We start from the raw sequence: 15,679 nt of genomic DNA on the forward strand, positions 1-15,679 counted from the left end.
TCCTACAAGCGGGCGCAGTATAACTCAGGGCTTAGTTGCTGCTGTTTCAGAACCCCCGAAGCCGATGCCAAGTCCGGACTTGCCCGCGCCAGGTTCACTTGTCAATCCGGCAGGCTCATCCAGACAATGTGGCGTTTATTTGACTCATCCGACAACATGTCCTGAGAGTGACATACCTTGCGCGTTCATCATCCCGAGAAAATATTCACTCCAATTAATCTTGTTGCGTAACATCGGCACAGATCGGACTCCCATTTTCTTGCCCAAAGATAGTGTCGTGCGAGGTGCGGTATAAATCTGTGCGGAGGTGGGCTGGACTGGATTTGGGGATTTTTGCGGGCGCACACAACTTGGTGCATTTAAAAACAGGCGTTTTGCGCTATTGTGGGTGTGAACACTGCCGATTTGATCGATGGCATTTCTACGGTATTTATTAAACCCAAAGGGTCGGCTCAAAAGATGAATCTACAAAACAACCCGTCTTTTGGGATTTTGTGGGGACCGCCTTGTGTAGGGTTTGGATGTTTTTTTTTATTTTGCACGCACTCCCTTGTTTGAGAGGAGACGAGCACTTTTTCTACCGTCCCTCGCGACACTGTGTTGTGCTTGTTAACGCTTCATAACTGCACTCCAAGTGGAAGTGGAGAGGCAGAAGAGTTTGTTTAAGAGGCGAATAATGAGCGACTACCCTCTACAGAGCGAAATCTAAACTGCTGACCCATGACGGGCTGCTCTCAGACCGTGAGAAATGGGCCTCTTTCCATGCCGAGAACGCGGGTGGCCGGCCGTGTGTATCTGAGGAGCGCGACCGGTTACGGCACCGACGAGCAACGGTAGGGTTCCCATGTTGGATTTTTCTCACAGCTTGCGTGCAAATGTGTATGTGGGCGGATGGCAGACTGAGAATGGCACCGGGCAACTGCGTAGGCGCTCCGAGAGGTAAGGTGGGGGCCGGGCCATTTCAAGATTGGAAAACAAATAAGAGGATCTTCAAAAGAACTCTAAAATGCGGAGGGAGCCAATGAAGGGACGCCAGATTCAGAGTGATGTGCTCCCTCTTACGAGTAGCAGTCAAGAGGCAAGCAGCAGCAGCAGCATTCTGGACCCAACTAAGAGGCTCCCTTGCGCACATCAAATAAGATCCAGATTCCTTTTGCCATTCAATCTCTGGCCTTATTAAATCTACAATTAGAAAGAAAAAAAGGGTGGCATCTGACCACGCAGAGTCGCCACTGTCGTGGTGAAGTCGCTGGAAATGTTACAAAATTGTCATCATACTGCAAAGCTGACTCACGAGCCTGACATTTGTACAGTCGTGCATTGAGCGCCCCGAGCTAACCGCTGCTGGCGGCTCCGCCGCTTAAGTGTGTCAAGGCATTGTGTAACGCAATGAATAGTCATTGTGGAGAAGAGAGCTCGCCGTGCTCTCGGCTTTCCGCTCACACTCGAAGGGGATTTCGCCTCTGCGGGCTTCAAACGGCTGAGTCAAAGGGTCAGGCTATGCGCGAGATAGCGGCGATTTGTGCGAGGGTTTGTGAGTCACGGCGCAGTGTGCGACACTCGAGACGCCATATGTTTCCACGCGCTTCGCCGTCGGTCGGCTCGCCGGCTGGGGCCGCGTGAGCGGGAGACGTGGTCAACACAAACGATTGTGCTCAAGTAAAACATTAAGAATAATGGAGGAAAATGACTGTCGAATCACAGTGTCTGATACGGCGATAGGGAGAGTATCCCTATCGCCAGGCGTCGAGAATGTACGTACAGTACCGCGTCACATGCCAACTCAAGACACACACACACACACGTGATTGGTGAAATAAAATCAAAAAAATGTGGGACAATGTCAGCACGGTCTGCGGGACCGAAAGGTATGCAACACAGGCAGTTTCCTTCAACAGCCGGGACGACCCGAGAAAAAGGAGCGGCCTCGGAGAACGGGAGCGGAGATTGAGCGGCCAACACAAACGCAGCATGCGCAGGAGGTCAACAATCGGGTTTTCCGAGTTTGGTGATCATGTGACACGTGGGGGATTATTTGTCAGTGCGGTGATTGACATTTTATGTATCAAAGGTACGAGTATCGGTGAGTACTAAAGGGTGAATACCGGTAGTAATGGTATCGGTCTGAAAAAAGTCGTATCGAAACTACCACTGATAAGAAAAAAAAAAGTACATGTACATAGACGTACGTAAATGTGACCATTAAAAGTCTTTATCCTTATGTATCTAGCTAGGAAACGAGATCACGGTTTTTATTTTCAACAAACCTTTATTACACATCAGTTACTGCTCCAGATGCATCGTATAGATTGCTTCGGTTTGGCAATACGTATAGAAAAACGGGGAGAAAAATGTCGTCTTCGATTGAGCCGAGATGCTTATGAAGAAAAGTTCAAGTCCATCACAGAATCGAGTCTCCTCCCACCGTGAGCACAACTTTTGGAAAGTGGAAGAGAAAAAAGAAAAGTTTTCCTCTCGCGATAGTACCTTGCTTATACAGCCGCCATATTGTGTGACAGTATTATGATTCGTATCTACTGGAAGTGAGGAAAAAGAGAAAAGTGAAGGGCTGTCGAGGGGAGGGGAGGGGGGCTAAAGAAGAAGAGCTGTCAAAAAGGTATTGCCGTGTCTGTCTCAAAGCGGAGGGCTGGGGCTCGCTTCCCCCCCCCCCCTCGCCCCCCCTCCCCGAGCGTTATTTCGAGGACACATTAAGGCCCGGGGCCTCGGAAGCAACTTCGCTTTTCGTCTGCCCGATACTGGTTGGAGCTTTCCCGGGTTCTCCTGTGCCAGCGCCCCGGCCCTCTGGAGGTCCGGCGGCGTTCAGGGCTGTCGAACGCGACCCGAGGAGAGGCGGCGGACACGGCGAAAGTCCAAGTAAGTTGGCCTCAACAACTTTATTATTTTTTTTTTTTACCTGTTAGCACACACCCCTGTACGATGAACAACAATAGTGCTATTCCTTGATGTGCAGTTTAGAAGTACTTTCGCTACATTTCAGCGACTGGCGCTACTAACTTTGCTGAATTTGTTGAAGGAAAGAAAAAAAAGCGAGAAAACGCGAGAGGTGCGGAAAAAGTTTGCGTGTAACGTTCCAGTAGTCGGCTAGCTACGTTAGCCGACTCACTTTTTGAAGTGGGAGGCTCGCAGCCAGAGGCGAGCTAGTGTTGCTCACTTCATGTCCTGCATCTTTTCAAATGTAAACGTTCCCTTAATGTTGCAGGTCGTTACGCCGTCTGAGGCGACCCCCCCCCCCCCCCCCCCCCCATTGAGCTCAGTGTCCGAATGGATGGAAAGGTTCAACGATGAATTGGCGGCTGCGCCCGTTACCCGCACTGCGTCGCAACGCTCCTCCTCCGTCATTCATTAGCCATTTATTAACGGTGACACTCGTTTCATTCGATGCACGCCGCGGTTGTCTTGAGTGCTGTGCTCACATGTTGCTTTGACCATTTGTGCATGTGAAGACCGAGATTAAGTTGGGGGCGGGGGTATCACCTCACACCTGCTCGCATGAAAGACAAGTCACAGGCTGGTCTCAGTCCTCTCAGATGGAGATTTGACCAAAGACTGAATTTGGCAAGCTCACATTATTTCCCGCTTTGCTTCCGAACGGCATCGGCCGCTGCGCTTGTAGATGAGAAAAGACACGGCGCGAGAAGGTCGCGCCTTTGCTCGTGCGAAGCACGCCGAGTCGCCTTGGATACGAAATGTACGATATCAATCAAACCTATTCGCAGGACTTCAACTAAAGATTATTTCGGTAATTCAAGCCGTCATCCTCGATCACATTTACGCCCCCGTTCGCGCCCATCTTGCGGTTGTTTGCAAAGTTCCCGTTTCCCGTTTTGTTAGAGCTGACCTATTGGTTGTCGGTCGCGTCACGTCACCGCAAAACTCAAAGACTCGTCGCGATATCAAACGCGTTGGATCATGTCATAAGGCCAAGACTAGGAAGACTGATGGCAAACAACGGAGACGCTCTATGATCGACGCGATGAGAACGTGCTGTGACTCCAGGAAAGCGCTTACGCTTCCTTCCCGCTTTGAGTTTTTTGTGGAAAAAAAAAATAATCAGGAGGTTTAAACGCGTCTTTTGAGACGATGCAATGAGATTCGCTGTAAATGCTGCGTTGGATTACACCGTTTGCACTCGCAAAGAATAAGGATGCCCGAGCCTGCGATTTTTGTCACGCAATAACTCAGTAGGTGTCAAAGGATTCATTCTTTCGGCGAATTGCCTTTTCTTTGTGTTATTTATCCCGAAAGACGGAGCGCCGTCACACGTGACGTCAGCGGAAGGAAGTGGGCCCGGCCCCGACTAGAATACGATCAGCCCGGTCCCGAGCACAAACAAAACATCTCCACCTCCACTAGCAAAACAAGAACAATCTGTACTAAGCCGACCTTGACGCGGAGCACAACGTGGAGCAACCTCACAGGATTTTCAACGGCCATCGCAAATGGGCTTCTGCGTCACCCTTTTAGTCACGACTAGTGTCTTTGCACTATTGGAAATCTGGAAAAAGCTCCAGCATCCATTTTTCAAGACCACTTCTCCTCGCAAGGGTCGCGGGGGGGGGGGGGGGGGGGGGTGCGCTGCGGCTTTTCCCGGCCGACTTCTGGCAAGCGGTGGCAGCCGGATTCCGCTCGGCAGCTAATTGCGGGGCGCAAAGGGAGACACCAGGGCTGTAACGATACGCCGTCACTCCCGATAGGTCTGAATGTGTCATTCCGTCAAGAAAACAATCGCATGATTGTATGGTGAGCAATCGAACGCCAAGACGTGGGATTGAATCAATCGCAGCTGAAATTTAAAAAAAAACTAATCAGCTGCCACTCCAAACGCGAGGTGATTTTTTTTGGGGGTCTCCAAAGTCAACAATACGTGATTCCGTTATTAGGAAGTGTCTTTCTTCATGTGACAGCGCCCCCCCCCCCCCCCCCCCCATCCGACGCAGCCTGCGGGTGGGCACGCATTTGCTCGTTCGCAAATCAGATCCGCCCGGTTGGATTTCAAATTGAAGCAAAGTCACCTGAGCGTCGCTCTCTGAACTCTTGCGGCTTAGCCAGGATTTGCTCCTCGAGTTCTTTTGCCGATATTATTTCTCTCCAAATTGTTGCCGATGCTTATTTCATGACTCTTGATGATGACGGATCGATTTTGAGATGCTCCGATGAGCTTGCCGTATTACGTTAGCGCGGGCGTGACTCCGTCTATCGTCGAGGCTCTTTGCGCGGCGCGGCGGCTTCGTTTTAATCCAAGTGAAATCTCTTTGGTCGACCGCCGTCTCTTTTCCAAACTCATAACTAAGAAGAATCACCGATACCGTCTTTCACAATTGGTTCCGCTGCGGGTTGAAGTCACCTATTTCACGTGCGCGCGTCTCAGTTTGCATCCGGAGGAAAAAGAGAAGTGCCGCTCACGGTCACCTCTTTTATTTCCTGAAAATGCGCGCACACACACACACACACACACACACACACACACTCATATGCACAGTTGAGTCCACCACAACAAGCGTGACTAAGACACAATACTCAGAGTATAAATGGACAGGAAGTGACTCAAAATACTTTTAACAGCATATCAACTGTTATGACCGGAGATGCCTACAGCCGCTTTTAGCCTCTTAGTGTGTGTTGTGTATTTTTATTCTATATATATGTGTGTGTGTGTGTGTGTGTGTGTGTGTATATGAACGTCTTTGGCTGATGAGCCAAGCCAAAGTTTTAAAAAGAAACACAAACAGCAGCAACTGTGCTCAGCGACAGTAGTTGACCGTTTGCGAGCATCCCTGGCTCACTCGAGAGCAACATCGGGGGTTGTTCTGAATCCAGAATGCAGCCATTTACCCCCCCCCCCCCCCTCCACCTCGTTCCCACGCACCTCGAGGGACATGGCAAATCTTGACGTGAGTACGGTAGTTAATTGCACTATATCGGTTGAGATTGATTCATGGCCGCTGGTTGGCAACAAGGCAGAGCGCTGAAATCGGCAAACTAAAGCGAGGTGCCTCAGAAGCGCCCGTGGCGGGATTTGACCGACGATAAGACATGTGGCACTTGCAAAAAATGCGAGGCTATCCCCAAGCGTCACCAAAAATACAAGCGATGCGCACATGTAACCGAATAGGCGCTCGCTAACTCTGGATGACGGGTGGCTTTGAATTCTTTTTTTTTCTTTACAGAGGGTCAGTGATTTGGAGATTTGGGTTGTGCGGAGGGAGACTTTACGTAAGTCATCGATAGAACAAAGGAAGTCACGGTTCGTACGGCATGCGTCGGTATTTTGTCGTAAAGCGTCTCTTTTCACTGGCTGTTTCGACGGCGCCGAGTTCGTGAGTCGTTTTCAAAACAAAAGCGTCCCGAGCCAAGAGTAGAGTCGCGGCGGCTGCTTTGCAAACGTACGTTGCGGTCTTCGTGTCGCCTCGCGGTTATAAAAGCTTGCAACGGTCACAATTATTTGAACAAATCACTAACATGCTGTTGAACGCGACAATCGTGTCGCGCGACGGGGCTGCAGAAAAAGCACTTTGGAGCTCAGCTTGCCGCTGACATTTTGAATGATTGACGGCACTTTGTTCCAACGTCACCCCTCCGTCACTCTCCGGGCGCAAGATTAAAATAAAAAAACGACATCCGTGTCACGGTTGCATCCGGCGTAAATGGATTCGTTGGGCCTACGGCGAAACCTTCGGCGAGTGTCCGTTTTCCAAACCTCGCTCCTCAGAGCCTTCAAAGCCGCCGCCGCCGCCGCCGCCGACACGGGACGTGCCCCCCGTCGCGCGGCGATGACGTGGCTTCAAAGCCCGAGGAGGCGGGGCCGGGACGGTTTATCATGAAATGATCACAGCGCGAGGTTGGAGTCACGGGCGCCTCTCGCCAAAGCGGGGCGAGATGCCCGTTGAGGGTTCCGAAGCAGCTCAGTGAGGTCGAAAGGTGCAAAGTCACGTCGACGCAGCCTCCGTCGCTCGGAAATTCATTGGGAGTCATTTCTCCAGGACCGTCGCCAGAAGTTTGAAAGGGCGGAGCTTAAACATTCAGCCCCCGGGGGTGCTCGGGATCCATCCCGAGCCACAACCCGCTTCCTTTTTAGCTGATCGAGCATCGCCGTCGCGCTGCCGCGAAAGGTACGTTTGCATCCGAGCAAGTCTTTTTGGGGCTAACTTTCAGGTGTGGCCATGGAATCAATGAAACTAATCAAGGTCGCGCCGCGCGCGCGCAACAAATCGTCAAGCCACGACACGTCCGAGAGCGGAGGAGCCGCGGACCCCGACGGCGCGGGAAGCGACGTTAGAAGCCGTTTGCCAAAAGGAAATGGATGGCGAGAAATTGCAACATCCGCCAAATATTGTTGTCAAGAAGGGAACAGAAATGGATTCCCCCCCCCAAAATAAAATGCCCATCGATTCAAGACGCATGAATCATTCGAGCGCCGAGGTCTCACGCTAACGAAGTCTTTTTTCAAGTTTGGCGGTCGATCCGGGCTATGAAATCGGATCGTAGCGCAAGCGTCAATTAAGGCGATATTGCGGCGTTCTCCGCCGGCCGGCTTTGCACGCGGCACTTTGGCTAATTGGAAGCAGAGTACTTCGAGAGACGCCGGCGCCGCTTTCGCCCCTTTGACTTTGTGAGTGGCAGCGTGGATTCCCGCGCGGCATTTTTCGAATTTTGTCGGACGACGGAAATGCAGCCGCCTTGGATTCAGAGCGCGGTGCTGCCACCGCCACAAGTTGGAGCCAACTTTGCTTCCACTTCAAACCGCTGCGAGTTGGCGCTAAGATCACAAACTCTCATTTCTTTTTCTTTTTTTAAAAATAATTCTGGGGTTCTTTTCTAGCCTCTTAACGTCGCCATACGAACGTGACTAAAGAGCTTTGAGATTGTTTCACAATCTTTTTTTTAGTAGGTCAAATGTCAAACGAGCCACTTTGTCATCATGTTCTTCCACATCACTCGACGGCCATTTTGAATTTTTAAGGTGAAATTTCACACCGCCGCCGTCAAACTTTTCCTTGTCCTCGACCCACTTTCACGCGTCCGCATTGCGGTTCGACTTTGACAAACCGGCAAACAACTAAAATAAGAATGACAAGAGCTCATCGTCGGCCTTTCGTCCAAAAATCCTCCGCATGTCCGCTTCTGCGACGTGAGTGACGGCCAACGGCGGCTCTTTTCATCAAGTTGTGTGCTTCAAAGGGGATTGGCAGAGAAAAAAAAAACTCTTGCGTGAGACAATGGCGACGATGGCTTTTGTTTTTTGTTTTTTTTTCTTTTAAGCCCCGGGCAGAATGGAGCAGACAACCCCAAAGGGGGGGGGGGGATTGCAAAACGCATACCTCAAGATCGTATGCGGTAACGTTGCGAACTAAGAAAAGGTTGAAGTCTTTGTTTCACTCCCGATCCCTCACCTTGCTTTTTTTTTGGTTTTTTTTTTCCCCCCCTTCACAGGAAGACTTTCAAGATGAAGGCTTTTTGCTGCTGCAACTAAGTCCAGAGTGCGCCGACCACAACAAGTAGTCCTGACCTGGCAACATACGAATGGCCCAGGGAAGCCACCAGATTGACATTCAGGTTTTGCGTGACCTGCGCCAGAAGTTCCCTGAAGTCCCGGAGGGGGTGGTGTCCCAGTGTGTTCTGCAGGTAAAGCCGCGGGAGCATCTTTCACACCGGGGGGGGGGGGGGGGGGCGCCTTTCGTCATCTACATTGATGCAAACGTGATTTGAGTGTATGCCGCTTGTCCAAGTAACTAAGCGTCGCTCGCGTTTATTTTCGGTCATTTCGCAGGCAAACCGATGCAAAACTCGTCCGAGTCTTGAAAACGATCCGATCATCGCGACGAAGCCGTAATTCGATCGTGCCGCGCACCGACTCACGTGACGAGAAGGTCTTTTTCGGTACGCAAGCTTCAAAAGACTTTCCTCTCCGTATATTGTGCAATTGCAAAAAAACTTTTGGGTCAACGAACCTCGCGGCTTTCTTGCTGAGAGAAAAACAAGGTGAAAGTGCGCGTCTTTTGACTTCAATCGGAATGCGACGCGCGGCGCTCTTCCGTATCGGCCTGTAGGGAGCGTAAAGCCTCCTCTTCCTCACATCGGCTGGGAAAGACGCAAGCACAATCCCAACACGAGTCAGAGAGGAAATGAGAAGATGGAATTATCAGACTGTACTGGAAAATGAATCGATATTTCGACCTCCTGACGCTCAAGAAACTAACCTCCCAATTTCTCTCTCTCTCTCAGAATAACAACAATTTGGACGCGTGCTGCGAATATTTGTCCCAGGTCAGTCCGGGCTACTTGTACAGCGAGGAGGCAAAGGTCCACTTTTCCGACGGCGCCGGCTTGAGCGGGCTGCGCAATCACATGACCCAGCTGAACCTGGGCCCGCAGTCTCAGAATGCGCACGCGGCCCCGCCGCGGGACGGCCTGAGGATGAACGGCGGCCGCGCGCTGGCCCACAGCCTGAGCGAAGGGCCCCTGCAGACGACGCCCGACGCCAACTTCTTCCGGCGGGCGCCGCAGTCGGCGCCGGCCGAAGGGGCGCCGGGCCCGGGCGCCTTCGAGCCCCCGCGCAAGCCGCGGCACCTGGGACTCTACCCGGCGGGCGTCAAAGGAACGGGCGGGGGCCCGCAGCAGGCGCCGCGTTTCAACCCCATCACCGTGACGCTGGCGCCTCACATCCAGACGGGCCGCAGCACGCCGACGTCTTTGCACATCCACGGCGGGCCGCAGTCGGGTCTGAGCAGTCCGCAGGGCAACTCCATCTACATCCGGCCCTACGTGAGCCAGTGCGCCGGCGGCCGGGCCGGCCCGCCGCAGGGGGGGCGGGCCCAGTGCAGCCCCACCTCCCAGCCTCAGCAGCAGCTCTACCAGATCTGCCACCCTCAGCCGCCCCCGCCGGCGCACGCCCCGCAGCACCACGGCCAGGGCCACCGCACGTCTCACGTCTACGTGCCCATCGGCTCGCCCACCAATCCGCAGGCGCCCTCGGCGTTCCCCCCCGGAAGCCAGCCGTCCTCCTCCTCCTGCTCGTCGTCCTCGTCCTCGTCGTCCTCGTCCTCCGTCGTGCCCGCCTCGCTCTCCGCCGTCAGCCAGTACAACATCCAGAACATCTCCACGGGGCCGCGCAAGAACCAGATCGAGATCAAACTCGAATCCCCCCAGAGGAGCAACTCGGCCACGGCGACGGCCGTGCTGCGAGCGGGCGGCGGCTCCCGTTCGGCGTCCGCCTCCTCTTCCTGCCCTTCGTCGTCCTCGGCCGGGGCCCCCGCCCTCCCCAGCGCGCCGCTCTCCATCGGGGGCTCGGGTCTGAGCCGCAGCCAGCCCACCGTGTACATCTCGGCGAGCCCGCCCGCCGCCGCCCCCGGCCCCGCCCCTCCCGAGGAGGCGGCGTCCCGCTCCCAGCCCAAGTTTTACATTTCGGCCAACTCCTCGGCCGCCGACGACGGCGGCGGCGGCGCTCGGAACCCCCCCACAGTCTACATCTCAGCTAACCCTCCGTTGCAGGGGCCGGCGGGCGGCAGGAACGTCGGGGGCCAGGTGAGCATGGGCCCCGCCTACATCCACCACCATCCGCCCAAATCCCGGGCCTCGGTGGGAGTGGCGAGCGCCGCCGCCGCCTCCTCGCCACGCGTGGTGGTGACTCAGCCCAACACCAAATATACTTTTAAAATCACTGTGTCCCCCAACAAGCCCCCGGCCGTGTCCCCCGGGGTCGTGTCCCCGACCTTTGAGCCCAACAATCTCCTCGGCCTCCCGCCGGAGCATCACTTTGCCGAGCCGGACCCCCTCCGTCTCTCGGAGCCGCTTTCGCCGGCCGGCGAGAGAGCCGGCGAGCCGCGCCGACTCAGCGTGGGCTCCGACGACGCCGCGTACACGCAAGGTAAGGCGCCGCCACCGCCGCGGGGAACCGCTGGCAAATCGTTTCTTGACCGCGCCGGTCCGGCGTGCGGGTGACGTACCGGCTTAAAATTCTAAATAAGTCGCCGGAGTACAAACGGTTGCTCCAAACATTTTTCGAGGAAATCATTGTAAGCGCACGCGCGGGCGACGTTTTCCAAAACTTGAGTTGCGGTATCGGCGCACCCTCGTTCGAGATTTGCCGCCTTGTTACGGGGCTTCTTTTATGACTTGGTCATTGGCACGCGATGTAAAAGCGGACTCCCTTTACACAACGTGCACATTCGTTTTCAGGATAAAAGCCTTGCTTGTTTTTTTTCAAAATCCCCCCGACAAGTCAGAATTGTTTTTCCATTGGTCCCTGCCAAGAAGCTCATTCCACCACAACGCAGGCTCTTTGAGAAACATTTGTTGCTGGGAATGCGAGAGCAGGCCGCTAAAAGCAAAGGCGACTCGACTTGAGCGCGAGTCGTCGGCACCGAACGCCGGACAGCCGGCGCGCGGCAGATCCTGCGCCGAGTCGAACGTGTCGGCGCGCAACAGCGTTTCCTTATTTGGGCTTTTGACTAAATTGCATGCGAGTCACCGCCGGCCATTCTGACATTGCATGGCAGTCCCTCCTGACAGGGGGGGGGGTTCTTCGCTACGGGCCTCCTCTGCGCGCTCCCCTGCTCTGCTTTCAAAATGATTGCAGCTGATCTTTGAAGGTTCCTCCTTCGAATGGCGAGCTGTGACTTTTCGATCCACGCGCGAGTTGAGACGCTTTTGCCGGCAAAGAGGAGGAGTGACGCAAACGATGTTGGCAACGGTCACCGACGGAGCCTTTCCAGCGCAGCCATTTGTGTCAAATTGGACGCGTTCCCAAACAAAGAAGACGTTCGCGCGTGGACGACTCCGCTCGGTCCAGCCGTGTGGCGCGCGCTTTCAAAAGGGAAACCCCTTTGTCACCTTATCATATCGGAGCAGGCATCGAGCGCTCAGAAGCTATTGGCCGCCTCTCTCGTTCCTCATTTCGCATACATTTGACCGGGCCGCATCCAAATCACAACAACGGACGCTTTTCAGAACCGCAGCCGTTTGTTGACGCCGCGTCTTTTTCTTAGCCTTGTTGGTCCATCAGAAGGCCCGCATGGAGCGGCTGTGGCACGAACTGGAGCTCAAGAAAAAGAAGCTGGAGAAGCTAAAAGAGGAGGTCAACGAGATGGAGAACGACCTGACCAGGAGACGACTGGAGAGATCAAACTCGGCCTCCCAAATCCCTTCGGTAAGCTTATTTCACGGGTGAAAAACGATCGATCGGCAAAGATGCGGAAGCGGGCCCGCGCTGCGTCGACAAGCTTTCGCCACCGCTCGCTATCCTCCGTGCCGGGAAGAAACGCGGATGCCTCGATCGAAAGCGCGCGCTTGCAAAAAGTGGCAAAAGTGGCAGTTTGGCTGACCGCCGGCACGTCTGCACGCGCAGATAAGCGACAGATGCTTTTTCCAAATGACCCCAATGTTGTCTCCGATCTAAGCGGCTCATCCGCTCTGGTTCCCAGATGGAGGAGATGAAGCAGCTGCGATGCAAAAACCGCCTTCTCCAGATCGACATCGACTGCCTCAGCAAAGAAATCGATCTCCTGCAAAAAAGAGGTAAGCCTCGCGGCCCCGAGTGACTCAAAGGCTCGAAAACGTCGGCGGGGGCGCGCCACATCCTCCCCCGGCGCGTGCTGACAAGGCGGCGCTATTGTGGCGCGCGCGCGACCGGTTCTTCCTGAATGGGCGCGGCCCCGCGAGCGCCCCCGGGAGCTTTTGCGAGCCGACCGCCTCCGTAGACCTTGCGGTGTTTGTTCCTCTTGCGCGGCAGACGGTCCGACTTTGGCGGAGCAGGAGGAAGACGAGGGCACGCAGTGGAGCTGCACGGGCTGCACCTTCCTCAACCACCCGGCCCTCAACCGCTGTGAAGAGTGCGACCTCCTGCGGGACTTCTGAGCCGCCTGCTTGAATCAGAGAAAAGAACGGGGGGGCGCGCTGGGATTCTGTCCCATCTGGGATGGCTTCTAATCCGGCCTCTTTTCTCCATCTTCTTTTTGTTTTGTTTATTTTTTTTTGTATTTTTTGCTGACCCCACTGAAGTTTGCGGAATGCTGTCCTCCTGAAGCTTTGACTGGATACCGTTTACAGCTTGTGTTTTTTTTTTTTTTCCCTCAAGGCAGGCACCGGTGGATAATACCTCACGTTAGACACTCAGATCGTGTGGGGGTCCTTTTTTTTTTTTTTTTTTCTTCCCCCGCTCAAGGTCCCCTTCCCTCATTGGGAGACAGGGGGGGGGATACCTCGCTGCTCCCACTCACTCACAGTATTACGAGCGTGACCCCTCGCAGTGTCACATCCTCACCGCAGGCGCCGACGTGACGTGTCTTTTGCCCGACGGGAGTCGTCCCCCCCACCCCACCCCACCCCCTACCCCCCGGTGGCTTGCCGCGGGGATTTGGCAATGTCGGGCCTTAGCGCTCCATCTGAAGGGAAGACGAACGGACTACTCATGGACCCGATTTGCTGTTTCTAAAGGATGCTAAAGGGCAATCTGGCAGCCTCGCTGCCTCCGAAACGTGCCTCATACACGTCTTGTTTTACAATATTCCTTCCCTTTGACTTCAAAAATGAAAAAAAAATATGCATGCTTTGTGTACAGAAAGTGCCTTTTTACTGTACATAATTTTCAAATGCGCCTTCTTCCTCACACTATGAATCACCTTTATTCCCTGTAAGTATAGCGAGCAACTTTTATTACCTGTTGAGTTTCCCTCTTATTCATTGGCTAAGTGACACCCCCCCCCCCCTCCCCCTTTGTAAGCGTGTCGGTTGATTTCTGCGAGACTTTGAGAGCACGAAAGAATCTCACCGTCATCAGAAAGCGCCACCTGCCGCGAGTTCAGCGACACTCGCGTCAACTGCTTGCGGTTTCGTGGCCCGTCTGCGGAGGAGGCAAAGCGGCGCCGCACCCCCCCCCCCTTCCCACAACACCGAAAATATCGGAAATCACAACGATCTGCGTTTTTAAAATTTTTTATTATTTTTTTTTAATCTGACAACTGGAATGTGGGTTTAATATTTGGGGACAGCAACCCCACCTCAGTGCAAAAAGACATTTCCAGTACAATCGTCACATCGGAGTTCCTTGGAACAGTTAACGAAATTGTCCTGTTTGTTATTATGCTGTTTTTTTTTTTGAGGTACTGAGATTCATAGTGAATATGTCAAAAGTGTCCTGAATAAAGGTCCGAATTTTTACATTGAGGGAAACTATAAAAAGCACAACTTGACTGTTTACTTTGTGTACTCTTTTACTTTTTTTTTTCCCCCGTTTGGCTCAGATCATCCTCAAGCTTTTCTTGGTGGGGGGGGGGGCTTCTACTTAACCTGAATGTGGAATTGTTATATTTTCTGATTTTGCCCTTTGCCTTTAACATTGAAATCTCTTTGCATTTGTTCCTTCGGAACGATTAAATCGATATCATGTCATCGTTTTCTTACAACCCAATTTGAAATCCATCCAAAAAAAGAACAGATGAACAATGTGTCGCAAGCACTCGATGCCAAAACGTTCTTTTTTTCCAGCACATAGAAAAACATTTCAGCTTGATCTGCACCGCGGTGGGAAGAGGCGGTTTATTTGGTTTCAAATGGAGAAAAGTCATAATTGCAACATCCAAAATGTGTCTTTGTTTCTACCCGGGAAAACTTTCTTTGTAACAGATAAGTTATTTGTAAAAAAAAAATAATCATAATAAAAACAAACTCTTAATAAAAAAAGGGAAACAAAAATATATTCAGATTTTTGGAAAAGCGTGCGGGTTCGGCTGTTGTTTTGTCCACTACGTGACAGTTAATGGCTTTGTTTCAAGGCATCACGTATGAATTCCATCCAGCCATCGTCTTTTCGTTAGCCGCCTTACTATCATACAAGTATGACTTGCCAAGCGCCCACCATCTAACGCATCGTCAAAGCGTCAACTCGGGAGTGAGCCTTTGACCGCAGAAGATCAATTGATAAGTGCAAGTCTCGGCTCTTGACCTTTTGAGTTTTGGATTTTCAAGCAAGACTCAACTGGCAGAAAACAAGGCAGCCCCGACTGCTATTGAAAACAAGTCCCATCAAACAACCAGCTGTCTGCGTGAAATGCCGCCAAACAAAACTGAAGTACCCACCGGAGAAACGGAACTCCAGTAAAAATGACATGAGCCAAAGTACTTTTTTCTCTCCTTCCAAGCTTCTCAAACTGCATCGCGGCAGTTTGTCGTTTCGCTATACAGGCATGGGTATAAATGAATGTCAATGCTCCAGGATTATTATTTTTGTACATGCATTGCCTTTGATTGGGACGCTGCCCCCACCAACATGGCTGCCACGTAGACACGCCACAAGCCAAATAGCTGACAGAGATTCATCCTCCCTGTTCATCATAAATCGAATCACCCACAACGTGCCTGCCTTTTCGATGCTCGTGTAAATCTCAAGTCCTGTCTCGTAGGCGCAGGTGTCAAGTCCAGGCCCAGAAAGTCAAAAAAACTAAACTGTCACAGTTTGGCTTTAACCACAGGTGCCTCTACTCAACCGGCAGGTAGGGGAGCTCGTTGACTTGCTGACCAAAAGCTCTTTAAGAGTGAGACTTCGTCTACTACTGCATGGTTACCCAAGCTTTTTTGACCGAATATCGACTTTTCAAGCAACCGACCTCCCGCGACCCGTTACCGCACGCGCGCGGGTAAACAAACACGCACGCATGCCATGTTG

General features: G+C 52.8%; 1 protein-coding gene across 2 annotated transcripts; it reads left to right on the forward strand.

Moving 5' to 3' along the window:
- The first annotated feature begins 2,047 nt into the window (after window positions 1–2,047).
- tab2 (TGF-beta activated kinase 1 (MAP3K7) binding protein 2) lies at window positions 2,048–14,406 on the forward strand. 2 transcript variants are annotated; one of them, XM_086100153.1, is made up of 7 exons: window positions 2,048–2,874; window positions 8,452–8,643; window positions 9,244–10,542; window positions 10,696–10,885; window positions 12,006–12,166; window positions 12,441–12,534; window positions 12,749–14,406. In XM_086100153.1, the coding sequence occupies exons 2-7, from the start codon at window positions 8,542–8,544 to the stop codon at window positions 12,871–12,873; spliced, it is 1,971 nt and encodes a 656-aa protein (XP_085956279.1). In that variant the 5' UTR covers window positions 2,048–2,874; window positions 8,452–8,541; the 3' UTR covers window positions 12,874–14,406. The 2 variants fall into 2 exon arrangements, with proteins under 2 accessions (XP_085956279.1, XP_085956277.1); XM_086100151.1 differs by having other exon boundaries at window positions 9,244–10,885.
- The last annotated feature ends 1,273 nt before the right edge of the window (window positions 14,407–15,679 follow it).

This window comes from Hippocampus guttulatus, chromosome 20, assembly GCF_054856545.1.
Source record: "Hippocampus guttulatus isolate MCC_2025c chromosome 20, RoL_Hgut_1.0, whole genome shotgun sequence".
In the NCBI taxonomy this organism is placed as follows: domain Eukaryota; kingdom Metazoa; phylum Chordata; class Actinopteri; order Syngnathiformes; family Syngnathidae; genus Hippocampus; species Hippocampus guttulatus.